At 37.4% G+C, this 17,193-nt stretch overlaps 1 protein-coding gene across 2 annotated transcripts in view; it reads right to left on the bottom strand.

The window, feature by feature from the left end:
* LOC100616966 (EGF-like and EMI domain-containing protein 1) overlaps positions 1-17,193 on the bottom strand; it is a 787,120-nt gene that overhangs the window by 720,772 nt on the left and 49,155 nt on the right. For both annotated transcript variants that reach the window (XM_007502250.2, XM_056807813.1), the window contains exon 2: positions 561-695. In XM_007502250.2, the coding sequence (XP_007502312.1) occupies positions 561-695 (135 nt within the window). The remainder of the gene's footprint in view (positions 1-560; positions 696-17,193) is intronic.

Below are 17,193 nucleotides of genomic sequence, written 5' to 3'. Positions count from 1 at the left end.
TGCTACAAAAACATCAAGGGTGGGTCTGAAATTAATTTAGAACTGTTGATTCCCTGGGATTTCAAGTGCATTCCTGACGATATACTGGCATTGTATTCCTTGTTTGTACTGCTAATCTTCCGTCCTCAGCTAAAAGCCTTTCTAGAAATTACAAGTAGCAATGTCAAGTCTAAAATAACCTAAGTCCGGCAGAAACTTCAAGCAGTATCATGGCAGATAACCACAATATCCAGCCATGAACATCACAGACAAGCCCCAGTACTTAGGCTAATTGTCTTATTACTATGTAGTTAGCCTTGGTCTCTATTTGGAATTGTTGTACATCACTTGTGTACCTAGTGTGAAATACTCCCCTGCTTAATCAATTTTTTGCTGTTTCCTATAACCAAATGGTAATAAACTGTAATTATTGAAGGGGGAAAAAAGCTCTTTTCCACTATTGCTCACAGATATATTTTACTAAAAACCATTTAGATTATTACACCCTGAAGCTAGCCCCTATTTAGTTTGTTTTTAAGACACTGGAAATGGGAGCAGAGAGAAGGTGAACCATTCATTACCTTCTTTTATATTCCATGCACCATCTTGGTCCACTACAGCCTTGCTTCCATAGCCTCATAGTACGAGTGAAGGGTTGGACACAAGGTTGGGGAAGGCCAACCATACCCAGAACTTCTTCCTCACACACATTGGGCCTTAGAGAAGAAAAGGACAACAATACTAAGCTTATAAAACATATATATTTCTCAATTTCAAGTACAACTTGACAGCAGCCAACTCTTTTCCCAGGGTTTTAGAGAAAGACGCAAGATTCTACACATTTTTCTGGATATTGATAGGTCGTATTGTTGACCCACATCAAACTTAAAATTTACTGAAACTCTTAGTTCTTTTTTTTCAGATGGAGTCTATCTAACCTCTTCTCCATTTTGTACCTACACAATTGGCTTTAAAAATGTATGAGTAAAACCTTACATTTATCTCTTATACATCTCCCTTTCAAAAGGTTTAGCCAAGGGCTCCAACCTGACAAGAACTTTTTTGAACCCGATACTCTCTCCAACATGTTAACTATCATTCCCAATTTGTGCCATCTGTGGATTTGAGTCATTTTCCATCTATGCCTTCATTAAAGTTAATGATAAAAATATCCAACCTGCAAGGGAAAACATGGAATCCCTAGGACATTGCACTGGAGCCATCCTTCCAAGTTGTTATTGAATCATTAATGACTATATTTTGGGTCTGGTCATTTGACCAAGTCTAAGTGCATTGAACTTGCACAAACGGCTAGCCTATTTGTCTAAATCCAGCTCAAAAGAATAGAATGAGAGAGAGAGAGAGTTATTGCCGAATTCTTTGTTCAAATCAAAATACACTCTAAGACATTCCCTTGATCTATTTCAAAAAGGGGGGAAAAAAACAAGATTAGTACAGAAGAACTCGCTTCCCAGAGATTTTTGACTGATTCTGTCATCATTACCTTCTCCTCTAGGTGTTCACTAACCTCTTTAATAATACAGTAATATTCATCATACAGAATTTTGTAAGGAATCAAAGGCAAACTCTTTGGACTGTAGCTCAAAGTTCTTTCCATACTATATAATTATGGTGGCTGTTTTAGCTAATTATCATGTCCTATTCTTCATGACTCCATCTGGGGTTTTCTTAGCAAAGATACAGCTTGCCATTTCCTCCTTCAGCTCGTTTTACACATAAGGAAACTGAGGCAAACAGGGTCAAGTAACTTGCCAAGGGTCAAACAGTTAGTGTCTGAGGCTAAATTTGAACTCATGTCCTCTTGACTCCAGGAGCAGGACTATATCCCCTGCACTATTTAGCCACCTCAAATAATTATTAGGATAATCGTTAGAATGTGACTACAGTAACTTTTTACATTACCTATTTTGTTTATGACTGACAATCTTATCATGTAATTTGCCTTCCAAAACACTTGGAAATATTGATCTCTTCAATACTTGCATCAACTTTTCACTGAACTCTTTTAACATAACTCATATCTGTACATCACTGCAAAAAATCAATTAAAAACAATTTCCTCAGCATCTATGATGTTAAGTACTGATGATACCAAAAAACAACAACAACAACAACAATAATCCCTGCCCACCAAGTGCTTTGAAATACTAAGAAAGGAGGGAAAGATTGTCTCACAGAGGTGGCATCTCAGCTGATTTGTGACAAAAGACAAGGATTCTGAAAGGCAGAAATAAAGGGAGAATGCATTCCAAGAGATGTAGATGACCTATGCAAATTTATAGAAGGAAAAGATGGCACAATACATGAAGGAGAACTACTAGTTCAATTTGAGTAAATGCAAATTTTCAGAAAAGAAATAAAAAGCAAGAAAGCTTAAAAGAGGTAGTAGCTAGAAAGAGAAATTCTATTTCAAATAACTAAAAACCCATCAAATATGTGGGTATATACCCAGTTGTAGAATTATACCTCCCAAGTAATCTCTACAGAAAAATGGAAAGATTTAGATTATTAGAAAGGTATTTATTACTCATGGTTAGAAGATATTTAAATATATATGTATATAAATATGAAGAGAGAGGGTATGTATATATATGTATATATGTAATTATATATAGATATATATGTATGTGTGTATATATGTAAGTATATAAATATATGTATATATTGAGAGAATTAAACTACTTAAGCTTAATTTTAATGCTATCACAAAAGTTAGACCCCAAAAAGATAAAGCCAACATTAATTTGAAAGAACTAAAGGTCTAGAATTTCAAGGAAAGTGACTATTTAAAGGAAAAATAAAAGGAACTGGTGCATTGACATTTCAAACTATATTGTAAAGCAATAATGATTAGTATAAGATGGTTAATAATAGAAGATTAGGACAAACTAGATGGATGTGAAGCAAGTACAATAGTGCATGGCATAACAATGTCTACAACACAAAACAACTGTAGATTGCTTAATAAGAAAAATAGTACGCAATTTGGCAGAAATCAGAATTAGACTAGGTTTTTATACCATGTAACTCAATTATATTTATACAGATACATGTAGATATGAAAGATCAAGTCATATTTTAATTAAAGAAAAACAGAAGATAATTTTCAGATCTATGATTAGGAAGATAATTCTTAATCAAGTGAGATAGGCATTCATGAAATCTAAAGTCAACAATCAAGAATGGAGTTCCTAGTCACCAAGTGGAATAGAGTGTGTGAAGAATGGCATGTAAGCTAATATAAATGAATGGAAGAATGGATGGAGAAGAGTTAAGTATAAAAAGATTAGAAAGAATAGGAGAGGGCAAGGACAATAAGAATCCTGGGATTGGCAAGGCTCCCTAAATCCACCAGTCATGCTTCCAGCCAAACCTATACAGCCACCACTTAAGTAATATACTCCTTTGGAGGGGAAACCAGTCATCTTCACCACTCAAAGAATAGTTGATCTAGATTCTCTAAATAGAAAGGCATTCTGAGAGATATGCTGGAAGTATCATACACCAGTCAAGTTAAATGTCCTTCAACTCCTTGACTGCCATCTATTCTTAGTTCCTGATGGAGACAACCTCAAGAAAAGGAACATAAAAGCCTCAATAGTAGTAATCCTTTCAGCTCTCACCCTGGGAAATGACATCTGCAAAAACCTGTCAACTGTTGCTTAAGGTGCTACAATAACAGTTACTAAAGACACAAGAAAGTTCTTGCTGCCAAAATCTTTGGAACTACCAATCAGTTCAACTTGAACAACTGATGTGACTTTACAAGTGGAAATTACACTAAAGAAGAGGCATTTACTATCTACTTTATCATTAAGGACCATGGAACCTTTCCATCTGATTTGCAGTTGAAAGTTCTCTCTATGTGTGACCTCCATTATTAGAATTTGGACTTCTTGAAATTTGGGATGTTCTTACTTTTCTATTTGTGTCCTTAATATTAGCACACTGCTTTGCACATAGTTAGTATTTAATAAGTGTACATTCATTTATTCATCTACTCATTCATGATGAAGAGCTTTAAATGTCAGAGAATTTTATATCTGATCCTAGAGGAAATAGAGAGCCACTGGATTTTAATGGGTAAGGAGGTGACATGATTAGACTTAGACTTTAGGATAATCACTTTGACAGGTGAGCAGAGGATGGATTGGAGTGGATATAGACTTGAGACATTGAGACCAATTATAATTTTATTGTCCTGGCAAAAGGTAGCAAGGGGATGAACTAGCACAGTGGTTTTATGAGTAGAGGGAAGAGAGTGTATATGAAGGATATTGTGAGCAAAGTAGAAATGACAAGATTTGTCTACCGACTGGAAATCTGGGATGAGTGGAAGTGAATAGATGAGACCTAATGACAGTTCCCAACAAATGAATGGCTAAAGAATGTGAACAGAGTTTTTAGAATCTAATGTTTGACAAATCAATAAAAAAATGAAAAATGCCCCAAATCAGTAATAATGATAGAAGTACAAGTTCAAAAAAACTCTGAAGTTTCACCTCTCATCTATCAAAGTGGACCTGGAGTCAGAAAGACCCAAGTTCAAATCCTGTCTTATACATTTCACTAGCTATGCGAATCTAGGTAAGGAACTCTGCTTCTGTTTGCCTCAGTTTTATCCTAAGTGAAATAGAGATAATAATAGCATCTATTTCCCATGGTGGTTGTGATAAAAAATGAGATAATATTTTAAAGTATTTGAAACCTTAAAGTGCTATACAAATGTAACTGTTATTAGATAGTATGTAAGAAGCAAATACATTAATACACCTCCTGAAAAATCATTTAAAATTTTGGGAAAATGTAAAGTTTTATGCCTTTTGACCTAGGATATATATCCCTAAGGAGATCAGTGACAGAAAAAGGTCCTGTCTGGGACAGAAGATTTCTATCAGTACTCTTTGTTGAATAAAAAGCTGGAAACATATTGGGTGCCAATGGATTAAGGAATCTCTGAACAGTCTGTGGTTGATGAATGTCATAGAATATGACATGAGAGATGACTGTGAAGCAGTGAGACATGACAAGTTGGATAAAGAATAAAGAAAACAAAACAAAACAAAAAGAAATAAACACACACAGTGTGCATGTGTATGTGTATATATGTGTGTGTGTGTGTGTGTGTGTGTGTGTGTGTATGTATATGAAATATTTTTAAAGAGAGTTTAATGAATCAAAAAGTCAAAATCTGGAAGGGCCCACAGAGACTACTGAGTCCAACCCCACCCCTTTTATAAATGAAGAAACTGAGACCCAGAGATATGAACGGACTCAAACAGGGTCATACAGCTAATATGAGTCAGCATTTGAGCCAGGTCTTCCTGACTTCTTCTTGAGTCCAAGGTTTTAGGTATACATATACACTATGCTATTTAAAGGGTTGAAAAGGGAGACTTGCAGAAATTATTTTGAATAATGTTAAATGCATTTTTAAATGGAACAGATTTTTTAAATGTAGAGAGCTAACCTAGAGAAATCATTTGAAAAAAATAAAATGTTATTGATGTCTTTATTTTTATATCATCATAATTTCTCCTAGGATCCTGAACCCCTTCTTTACCCCTCCAGTTGAGATATCTCATTTAAGATATAGAATTTCTTTAAGAAAGGAAAATGTGAGTATCACCGATCAATAAATAAAAGGTATGGAAATAGGTGCAATATGCAACACTTATGGACTTCTCACATCCACCCAAGGATGGAGAGGGATGATTTCTTATATATTGTCTTTTTGAATCATAATTTCTAATTTTGCAAACAATTATCTTCATTTTTTTCTGTCTGTTCTTGTGTTTATATTGCTGTAATCATTGCATATATTGTTTGGCTCTAATTTACTTCACTGTGTATCAATGTAGATCTTTGCAGGTTTCTCTGTATTTATCACATTTGTCATTTCCTGAAGCAAACTAATATTCTATCATATTCATATACAATTTCTTTAGCTGTCTTCCAAATTTCCAATCATTTGTTATCACTAAAAGTAGGACTATAAATATTTTGGTACACTTAGATGCTTTATTTTTATCAATGGCATCCTTGGTAACCTATCAGCCTGATAATAGAATCTCTGGGTCAAAGGGAATGGACATTTTAGAGACCATTTGCATAATTTCAAATTGCTTACCATAATCATTGATTCACAAGTCTGCCCCAAATGCATTAATGCACCTGTCTTCTAACACCCCAACGCCAATTACTTTTTTTCCTCTTCTGTCATCATTGCCAACTTGCAAGGTGAGAAATTTTAACTCAAATTTATTTTATTATTAATGGATTTGAAGCATTTTTGTTACAGTTGGATTGAGGAGATTATTAACACTGATATGTTTGTATTTCATCCTGGAGGCAATGGGGAGTCACTGAAAGTTTTATATCCAATAACGATGGTCAGGTTTGTGTTTCAGGAAGATTGTTTGGATAGCTTGGTGGAAAATAAATTGGAGAGGATCTAGGACAGAGACAGGAATAAATATGCCTATCTATAAAGTTATCAGGGCAGACACAAGAATAGAAACTAGTAGATGGAAGAATGAAATAGTCACTTTTTAGTCTCTGTGTGGCCTTCTTAGTGGAATAACCTATTTCTGGAGAAATTCAAAACACATTCTCTTATCCTAGAAACCTAAGAAAGAGTAGTAGCACTAATGATCATTGCTATTTGTGGTGGTTGTTCAGTCATTTTCAGTCATGTCTGATTCTTGGTGACCCAATTTGGGATTTTCTTGGCAGAGATAGTGGACTACTTTGCCATTTCCTTATCCAACTCATTTTACAGTTGAGGAAACTGAGGCAAATTTGGTTAAGTGACTTTTCCAGGTTCACATAACTAGTATCTGAGGGAAACCAAATTTGAACACAGGTCTTTCTGACTTCAAGTCTGGCACTCTATTTGCTGTATCACTTAGCTACCTTTTTGTGATCCTGGTGTTTCTAGAAGACTAGATTCCAATTCTGATTCAGGTGAGCATACTTTCCTGGGCACTGTAGGGGAACCTCTCTCTGATGCTATCCTGAGAAATGTTCATTTGTCTTTTTAGAATTTTAGTTACTCTTTTATGGAGCTACAGTAAATGTAAGTTATTTTTGTTGGGGCAGTTTTTCATTTTAGGTTGAGTCCTCTGCCAAGAATACTTTTGGATGTAACACTACCTTTCATTCCTAAATCCAAGGCACTAGAGAGAGTCAAAAATACTTTCTCACGTGCTGTGTGAGTATTTCAGGGAGATGAAGAAGGGCTCAGTGAAAACTGATGCTGGATAGAATACTGCTTTTCTCCTATTTAGCTCTGAACCAACAACTTCAGCTCTAAGTCACAATGTATATTCTGCCCCTTTGGGAGATTTTGTCTCTTTCCTCAAATTCTTGCCATTTATGTTATATGTGAAGTAAGTCCTTGATAAGTCTCCAATATACAATGGAGAGTCGTCAAGTCTCACTTCTTTGCCTATTGTGGGGCTTTTGACCCAGAAACAAGATGGTAAGATCATAGATCTAGAAGGGACCTCAGAGATCATCTAGTATAACCCCATCATTTTATAGATGAGGCAACTGAGGCTAAGAGAGGCCAAGTAATTTCCCCAATGTTACATAGATAGTAAATGTCAAGGCAGTAAGGTGGCCCTGAGGACAGAGTGCAAATCTTGGAGTCAAGAGGACCTGAATTCAAATCTAGTCTCAGATACTTATTAGCTATGTGACCCTGAACGAGTCACTTAACTGAGTTTGCCTCAGTTTACTTATCTGTAAAATAAGCTGGAGAAGGAAATGGCAAACCACTCCAATATCCTTGCCAAGATAATCAAAATGAGGTCATGAAAAGTCAGACACAACTGAAAGATGACTGAACAAGTGTTAGAAGTTGAATCAACCTAGTCTTCTTACTTCCAATACAGGGCTCTTAACATTGCACGATACAGTGTCTACCCAATTCTGTACCATCCTGAGTCAGGATGCCATACAGAGTGAGTACTATAATGGACTAAGTGCACTATATTGTCAGAAGTCATCTTAACATGCAGAGCTAAGAGGACCATCTATTATAAACTAGAAGGGACCTTCGGGATCACACAGAAGGACAAGAAAAATCCTCAGCCTAACATTTTAACTTGATTTTCTTTTTTTATAAAATTTTTTACCTTTCATCTTAGACTAATACTATATGTATTGGTAACAAGACAGAAACATGGTAAGGGCTAGAGACAATTGGGGTTTATTGACTTACCCAGGGGCACAAAGTTAGGAAGTGTCTGAGGCCAAATTTGAACCCAGGACCTCTTGTCTCTCAATCCACTGAACCACCTAGCTGTCCCCCACACACTTGATTTTAAAGATTAAGAACCTAAGCACAAAATAAATAAAGCAGCATACCTGAGGTAACACAGGTTATACTATAAGTAACAGAGCTGGAATTCAAACTTAACCCTTGAGTTGGTAGATTCAGGGTCAGAGGATCTGAGTTGAAATCCCCATTCTGCCAATGGCTATCTCAGGGACTGTGGACAAGTCCTCTCTTTACTTCTGGGCCTCAGTTTCCTCCTTTGTAAAATTATAGCCTCTGAAGTCCCTCCTGCCTCCAAATTTTAACCCTCCAGTCCTCAATTCACTACCCTCTCTTTGCCTCAGTTTCTTTTTTTTAAAACTTTATCTTCCATCTTGGAATCAATACTGTGTATTGGTTCCAAGGCAGAAGAGTGGTAAGGGCTAGGCAATGGGGGTTAAGTTACTTGCCCAGGGTCACATAGCTGGGAAGTGTCTGAGGCCAGATTTGAACCTAGGATCTCCTGTCTCTAGGCCTGGCTCTCAATCCATTGAGCAACCCTACCTCAGTTTCTTTATCTCTAAAAATGAATAGGTCACAGTTGTCTGTGTGGCCAGCAATCCTTGTGGGTGCAAACCAGATGAAACCGTAATTGGGAAATGTTTAACAAAATAAATTGAAATATAATAAAACATTGTTGACATTGACAATATTATTAATAGTTTTGTGGATATTTTTATAGTTTTTGGTCTTGGTCATTGCTGGTTTTCTGAGCCAATATATGACCCAGAGGGATCTATTTTCATTTGGGGTTGGCTCACTGGACAGGACAATCTCTGAGCTCCTTTCCTTCCATGTCATGATCCCGACTCCCCAGGCTATCTTTGTCCTTGGATTCTTCCACCACATGATGCAGGGTAGAATGAAATGGCCACCGAGGTCCCTTCGCATGGCTCCCAACCCCATGGTCTCTCCCTGTCCCTTCCCTCCAAACACCAAAGTCATTTGTACCGAAAACAATGTCATTCCTGGGAGGAAGAACCCAGCTAGATCGTTGGCAATTTGGAGTCGGGTGTAACAAATCTGAAGGGAGCCAATGTGTCACTTCCTAAATAGAATCTAATATGACATATCCTAATGGACATACTAATTAAAATGAATAAAAGCCACCATATTGCCTGGATGGCTGCCTGGCCCCCCTTGCCCAGGTGTAGGTAACATTGTGTTATCAGCAGTTGGGGAAGAAACAGAGGACAGCTCCTAACTTTGCTGTTCTAGAAGCTGCCCATATAATATTCCAAAGTCAAATGCCTTCGGGGAGCCGCTAATTAACCTGAAGGACAGCCTAGGACCGGCTAATGGAAGCAAGGCAGAAAGAGGAGTGCGAGGCAAGTTGAAGAAGCCATCGGACTGTTCCCAAGTTTATTCCCATCGGCCACCGCCACCGGCTTCCCTGCTTTATGGGCTCAGTCCTCCCACAGTTGCAAATTAATTTTTTCTGCTCCCTAAATGAATTACACGTAGCAGTTTCCAAAAATGACTGCAGACGTGGAAGTCATTTTCGCTTAATAACTAACTATTAATCTCATATTTCTTGGTGTCACTTCAGCCCGAAATGCAAAGGGAAATTATGCTAAACATTGCAAATTTATGGCCAACCCCAGCCCTTGATTTATATTATTATAGATGGTTTATCACCAGAAGCAATCTAAACAAAGCTCCATCAGAGAGATGTTGCGATTTGTATTTATTTCTCCCAGCACTAAATGGTTTTTCAATTTCAGGCCCCGTCATTAATTTCTTATAAATGCAAATCTTTATTTCTCCTTCTAATCTAGGATGATTTCTCCCTGTCTTCAGAAGATTAGCTTTTACATAAAATATTCAAATAACAATTACAAATGATACTTTGTTTTCCCCGGGAACCGATCCCTTATTATGCATCCGCTATCTAAAAGCAATGAGAGATTTCTATTGATCAGGGATGTAATGGGCTAATAATATACCACCCACTCTCTTCCTGAGCTCAGATCGCCTGGCTCTCTTCAGCTGGCCCCCAATCGCAGGAGAAAAGGCGCCGGCCATTGCATTGGGGACCCACGGATGGAAATGGCTTCACCACCTCCTGATGCGCAAGAAGACCCAGGTGGTCCGGCCATCTGGCTCTTGTTTCTAGCAGGAGCGAGGCGCACCTGCCTGCTGGCGACTCGCTGTCCCCCTGGCTGCAAACACCTGGGAGCCCCTCTTTCTGCACTCACCACACACAGAGCGCTCACACGCTGCACAGGTGCCAGAAGGACCACGGAGCAGCCTCCCTTCAAAAAGGAGAGATTTTGATCACTGGGTGTGGGTGCCCCCAAAGGATGTACTCTCACACGTGTATATACACACATATGTGCTTGTCAGATAGACACGTGGCTTTTGTTGGTGGCATGGCATGTATAAACATGTATACATGCATGTGAATGTTGCACTCTGGTTCTGTGATGCTTTTATCTCCATGCGTGAATACTTAACAAATGTGTACATGTATGATGTCTCTGTGTATTCCTATAAATATATAGTTAGATATAACCTTTAATATCAGTGTGTCATGTACATATTATCCATGGATATACATTATGTAGAACATTCATGTATATAAAGCCCCCGTTCTCCACGGTAATCATGATGAGGGTACTTTTTAAAGTTTAAAATGTCTTGTCAATGCTAGATATAATAAATATAAAAACACAGATAGAGATATAAATTGGATAGGTATAGCTACATACTTACATGCTAAGTCATTTAGGATGAAACATGTATATAAACATATGTGTTATACACACACATATATATATACCTGGTCATATGATATATGGCTATATAAATAAATATATACTTATATATAATAAATAACATATAGTCAAATTATATATCAATATAGAAAAATTATAAATATGTAAATAAAACACATGAATACATATATAATTTTATTTATATAAATTATATATGACTGTATATGCATAGATAAATAATATATATGACTATGTATATAAAAATATAAGTATTTTATATGGCAATATGTTTATATATGGCTAGGTGTGTGAGAGAGAAAAAAAGAAAAAGGGGGGTATATATATGGATATTTACAATACATAAATATATCCAGAATACATATACAAATTATCTACTTTCTCCCCCTGATAAATATTGCAATATAATATTATCTTATAGTATAATATAAATATAATATAAAATAATGTATATTTATATGTAAGCTTTATATTATAACATATAATATAATTATAACATATAATATAATTATATTATGTATTGTTTTATATATTTATATTATAATAAATAATATATAATAGAAAATAACAATATACTATATATACATATATATACATACATATATATATATATAAAAGCTCTTTGGGAGCAGGGAGTGATTCCTATCTGTCTTTGTATCCTCACTGCTTAGCACAGTGGTAGACATTTAATCAATAGTTGTGAATGCTGGCTGGCTTCTAATAACAAGCTGTTTAATGTCACAATGCAGAGAGCACCAGGTCTAGAGTCAGGAAGAACTGAGTTCAAATCTAGTTTCAGATACTTACTCGCTGTGTGACCCTAGGCAAGACACATAACCTCTGCTTGCCTCAGTTTCCTCGTGTGGAAAATGGAGAGAATCAAAGCAGCTATTCTCCAAGGTTATTGTGATGGTGGCACTTTTTAAAGTTAAAAGTGTCATGTCACTGTTAGATATAATAAATATTAAAAATAGTTTTACTCAATGATGATGGTAATGATAAAAGGGTCACTGTATCCAAATTTAAACAAATTCACCTCATCATGCTTGTAGCATAAAGGTCTCCTAGGGTCCTGGGATTTGTAGTTGTAATGAATTTTTTTATCTATCTGTAAAACTAGTTTTAAAGTTGTTGGAATAACACCCAAGGATAAGTGGGTGAGGTGAAGCCATGAGATCAAATGAAGTGGTCTCAAATCAAAGATAATGTTCCCTTTTTTAATCAATTTTCTCTTAAATATTTTTTTTCTCTTTAGTGTAAGTAATATGTCTCTTGTTTCATAATATGATGAACAGGAAAAAAAGTATGATATGATAATATATGTACAACCTCTATAATATTACCTGATTCCTTGGAGAGGAGAAAAAAAAAAGACCAATTTTTGGATATTGCTAACATAATAATTTGTTTCTTTGGAATAAGCACATTAATTATAATTTATAACAAATCATGCATATTATATTATTGTTCCATCATATATTATGTTACATTTAAAAATAAATGAAAACAAAATGTTGTAAAAAAAAAGTTAAGAGAAATGAGGTAATTTAGTCTGATAAGAAGGTTGGGGAGCAACTAGATAGCTCCACAGATTGAGAGCCAGGGCTAAAAACAAGAGGTCTCGGATTAAAATTTGACTTCAGATACTTCCTAGCTGTGTGATCCTGGGCAAGTCACTTAATCCCCATTGCCTAACCCTCACCATTCTTCTGCCTTGGAACCAATTGGTAGTATTGATTCTAAGATGGAAGATAAGGGGTTTAAAATAAAAAGGAAGCTGGTTGGCTAAAGATCATTTATAATAGCCCAATTTACATGAAGAGTTACATAGACTACTTTGCATTCAGATTAATTTGATGCTTGAGGACAGAGATTTGTCTTTTGCTTCTTTCTGAATCCCCAATAGCACAGTACCTGTCACATAGTAGGTGCTTAGTAAATATTAATTGATTGATTAATTGGTTGGTGAAGTAGCCCTTGGGGTCTCAAAACCTTTTAGGAGATCTGAGAATTCAGAACTATTTTTTGTAAAAATACTAAGCCATTTTCATTTGGAAGTCATTTTCATTTCTAATAGTTATCTCCATTGTGATTATCTATTAATATAATCCATAGAAACATCTTTAGGTTCATGGAGCTCTCCAGGGAGAGGAGTACTTGCTAAGTTTTAGGAATGTAGTTGTTTTGAGATCAAAAAGTTTGAGAGTAACTACACTACATTGTGGCTGCTTTGGTGTCAGGGGACCTGGATACAAACTCTGCGTCCAAATCTTATTTCCTCTTTACTAGCAGCAAAGGACACTATACTTCTCTCTAAGCCTCAGTTTCCATATATAGAAATGAAGGGGGTGGATTTGATGGTCCCTTCCATGAGCATTCTATGATGCATTATGCCTCTGCCCATGAGCACATCACTGAAGGTCTCTGACTTTTGACTTCATTTTCTACAAAATGGGATTCATGGCCAGATGATCTGTTTTCATAGGGTCATCATGATTATCAAATAAACTACACTTGTTAGAAAAGAGGGTTTGTTTTTCTTTTCTCTTTTCATTTCTCTCATAGTTGGAGGGAAGTGAGGAGAGAAATAAATGCTTGTTAATTGAAAAAATAAAGTTAAATGAGAAACAATTTTTAAAAGATCAAATAAGATATTTAATGATAACAAGGCACTTTGAAAACCTTAATGAACCATAAGGAATGCCAGCTGTTCTACTTTATTCTATTTGATTCTATTTTAATTATTCGCACTTGGTGGCTCTCTGTGCAGCAAAAAAAAATGACTGACCCACTGCCACGGGGACATGGACCCTAAACCTTTTTCTCCAATAGTAATGATTGTTTGCAATAAGCAAGGAATCCTCCAAGTGTACGAATGAAGACAAACCAGGCAGGGGTCAAATGATCTCTTTGATTTGTAGATGCTTCCATAAAGAGAAGGAGGAGCAATGATGCTGCTGCCAATCAATGGTGACACCATTACATAGTGCCAAATTGACTATTACCCAACCCAAGTCCACTGTGGTCAGTGCCTCTTCTTTCCCACCTAAATACACACACACACACACACACACACACACACACACACACATGTGTGCACATACACACACACAGATTACTTCTTTATGTTATGGAAGTAAAGAGTCCACAGACATAGTTTTAAAGGTGGAAAGGACTTACAGGTCCTCAAATTCAATCCCTTATTTTATTATTGAGAAAACATCCCCAGAAGAATAAAGTGGCTTTTCTCAGAATGAGAAAGCCAACAAGGGTCTGAGGTGGGATTTGAACCTACGTCTCCCCAACTTCAAGTTCAGCACTCTTCCCCCATGCCATCGCTCAAATTTTAGTGGCTGGGGCAACCACACTGGCTCACAAGGTTCTGCCATGGCAGCTGTAAATATGTAGGGCGTAAGCTCATGTGCTTGAATCTATCTAATCTCTTTCTATGCCAAGCCACTAGCACACACCCACAAACTAGCCTGCCATTCAGACCCTATTACAAGAATACTCTAGCCCATCAGGGAGAATTTTGGGAAGAGCTTCAGCCATCCTCAGGAGTGCCTCTAAGACTCATTAGATAAACAATCAAATTGGCAACTGTGCATGTCAAGCTCCTGCTTTCCCAGATTACAAATGAGAGAAAATGTTGAATTAAGGGTAAAGCAAAATGTCAAAAGCACCATTCCATGTGAAAACATTGAGAGAAAAAATGACACACCATGTTAACTCAGGTTTCCAAACCCAAGTGAAGGAGTGGGAGGCTTTAAGTAATGTGCCTGTCTTCCGTGGACTCAAGACAAACATCAAGGAAAACTAACTAGACACCCAAGTAGAAATAGTGCATTCATTCAACAAGCATTCATTAAATACATACTGGCAGGGCCCCAGGCCCATTTGCCTCTGGCAAGGTGAGCTACACACACATACCCCAACTGGAAATTAATGCAGTCATCCAAATGGAAAAAATAACATGTTCCCTCCTCCTTCTTTCTCCATCTCCCTGAAGATCCTCTAGCAATATGGAAACCCACATAAAGCCCTGAGGTAAAATGGAAGATGGGATGCCCTTTGTCCACCACCAAGCTCATAGAGGAGAAGGGGGTGATGCACTCCAAGTCAATACTGAGCTTCAGCCTAGAACAGATAAGTGAGGTCTTCATAAAATTCAAACAACAGTAGGAACAAGTTGAGCTTAATGAAGAAGCCTAGGACTATAAGGAAAAGAGGAGCTCTTACTGATACTCAAAGCATTGTTTAAACCAGAGATGTACAAAGGGGGCCCCATGTTGCCCTAGGATGGATGAGGTGGCATGAATCAATGAAAGGTGACATGTCTCTTTCCAAAATGCATGTAATCAACTAATAGGAGAGTGAAAAGATGGGCCAAAAACTTTACTTCTGTCAAGGTTTTGGTATGGATTGGACATGAGTCATATACTAGTAAATACAGATTGATAGACACAGAGATAGAGATAATCACAGAGACAGAGATACAGAGAGAGATGGAGAGAGAGAGAGAGGAAGATAGAGAGGTAGAGGTAGAGGTAGAAGTAGAGATGGAAATAGAGATAAAGTTAGAAATAGAAGTAGAGATATAAATGGAGATAGAGGTGGAAATAGAGACAGATATAGAGATGGAGATAGAGATCAAAATGGAGATAAAGATAGAGATAAAGGTGGAGTTGAAGATATAGAGATAGAGATGGAAATAGAGATATAGAGATAAAGATGAAGAGATAGAGATATAGATAAAGGAGGAGCTGGAGATATAGAGGTAGAGAGAGATGGAAATAGAGATGAAGAGGGAGGTGGAGTTAGAAGAACAGGCAAAGATAGAGAGAGAAGTATAGGTAGAGCTAGCTATAGATGGCAGGCTCAAACATTTTTTTTTTACCAATAGGGGTGCAGGATCAAAAAAGGATGAATGAGACTTTCAGGTAAACATGGCTGCAATCTAGACCCTACATGCTTCCTCTCCCCGGCACCGAACGAAATAGACTACATCAAAGGAGCATAAAAATCACCTTTGGAGGAACAGAAGGACTCCCCAGTACCCCACAGAGGCGAAGGTACGTGGGGTTTGAACATTTCCACACTATAATAAGGAGGAAAAGCTTGCACAGACACGTGAACTGAGCCACCCTTACCCCCCCCACCTCCCCCACCAAACCAGAGTGAACAACCGGAGCGCTCACTGGGACAGCGAGTGAGTGGGGAACATCTCTGTCTGGGGGGCACTCCAGGGTCCTTGGGATCTGGGGACTGCCAGGAAACAATGTCTCAGGGCGGTTTCATGGGAGAATCCTGCACTGAGCACAGGGGGCCCGCGGAGCTGTACTCGGGGCGGTTGCACTGAGCATCTGGGCAGAGCTAAACACCAGGGGCGAACCACGAGCTGATTATCTGGGCGGAGCTGATCACCTGGGCAGTTGGGCTGTGATCAGGGGCCCCACACTCTAAGAAACCTTGGAGGCTGGGAAGAACTAGTCTGAGGCAACCTAAATTCATAGAAAACCCACCCATATTACCCAGAACCCAGACCAAAAAGGAAAGGGGAATAAAACCACCAAAGGGATGGCTCACATGGCCCAAAATTAAGCCTCCAGAAAGAAAGGGAAAAAGGTGACTATTGAAAACTTTTATGGTGGGAGTACCCAAGGAAAAGAAGAGAATGAGGAGGAAATCCAAAAAAAAATCAGAACATGCCTCCCAAAATGGAAACTATCAACAAGCTCTGGAAGATCTCAAACTGGAGCTTACCCAAAAGATGGAAACCTTCTGGAAAGAAAAATGGGAGAAAGAGATCAGCAGTCTGATAGATAAGACTGCTCAATTGGAGAAAGAGCTGGAAGCATCCAATAGAAGGGCAGACAAAGCTGAAAAGCAAAACCAGTCCCTAACAACCAGAAAGCAAGCAACTCGAAGAAAGTGAGATCATAAAACAGCAAGAATCAATAAAGCAAATCCAAAAAAATAATGAATTAGAAGAAAACATAAAATATCTCACTGAAAACATCACAGACTTGGAAAACAGGAAGAAGAAACAACCTCCGAATTATCGGTCTCCCAGAAAAACCAGAGATAAACAATAACTTAAATGTTATTCTACAGGAGATTATAGAAGAAAATTGC

This window comes from Monodelphis domestica, chromosome 8, assembly GCF_027887165.1.
Source record: "Monodelphis domestica isolate mMonDom1 chromosome 8, mMonDom1.pri, whole genome shotgun sequence".
NCBI classification, from domain to species: domain Eukaryota; kingdom Metazoa; phylum Chordata; class Mammalia; order Didelphimorphia; family Didelphidae; genus Monodelphis; species Monodelphis domestica.
The sequence above is the reverse complement of the archived record's forward strand: the minus strand, read 5'-3'. Positions and strand labels throughout refer to the sequence as shown.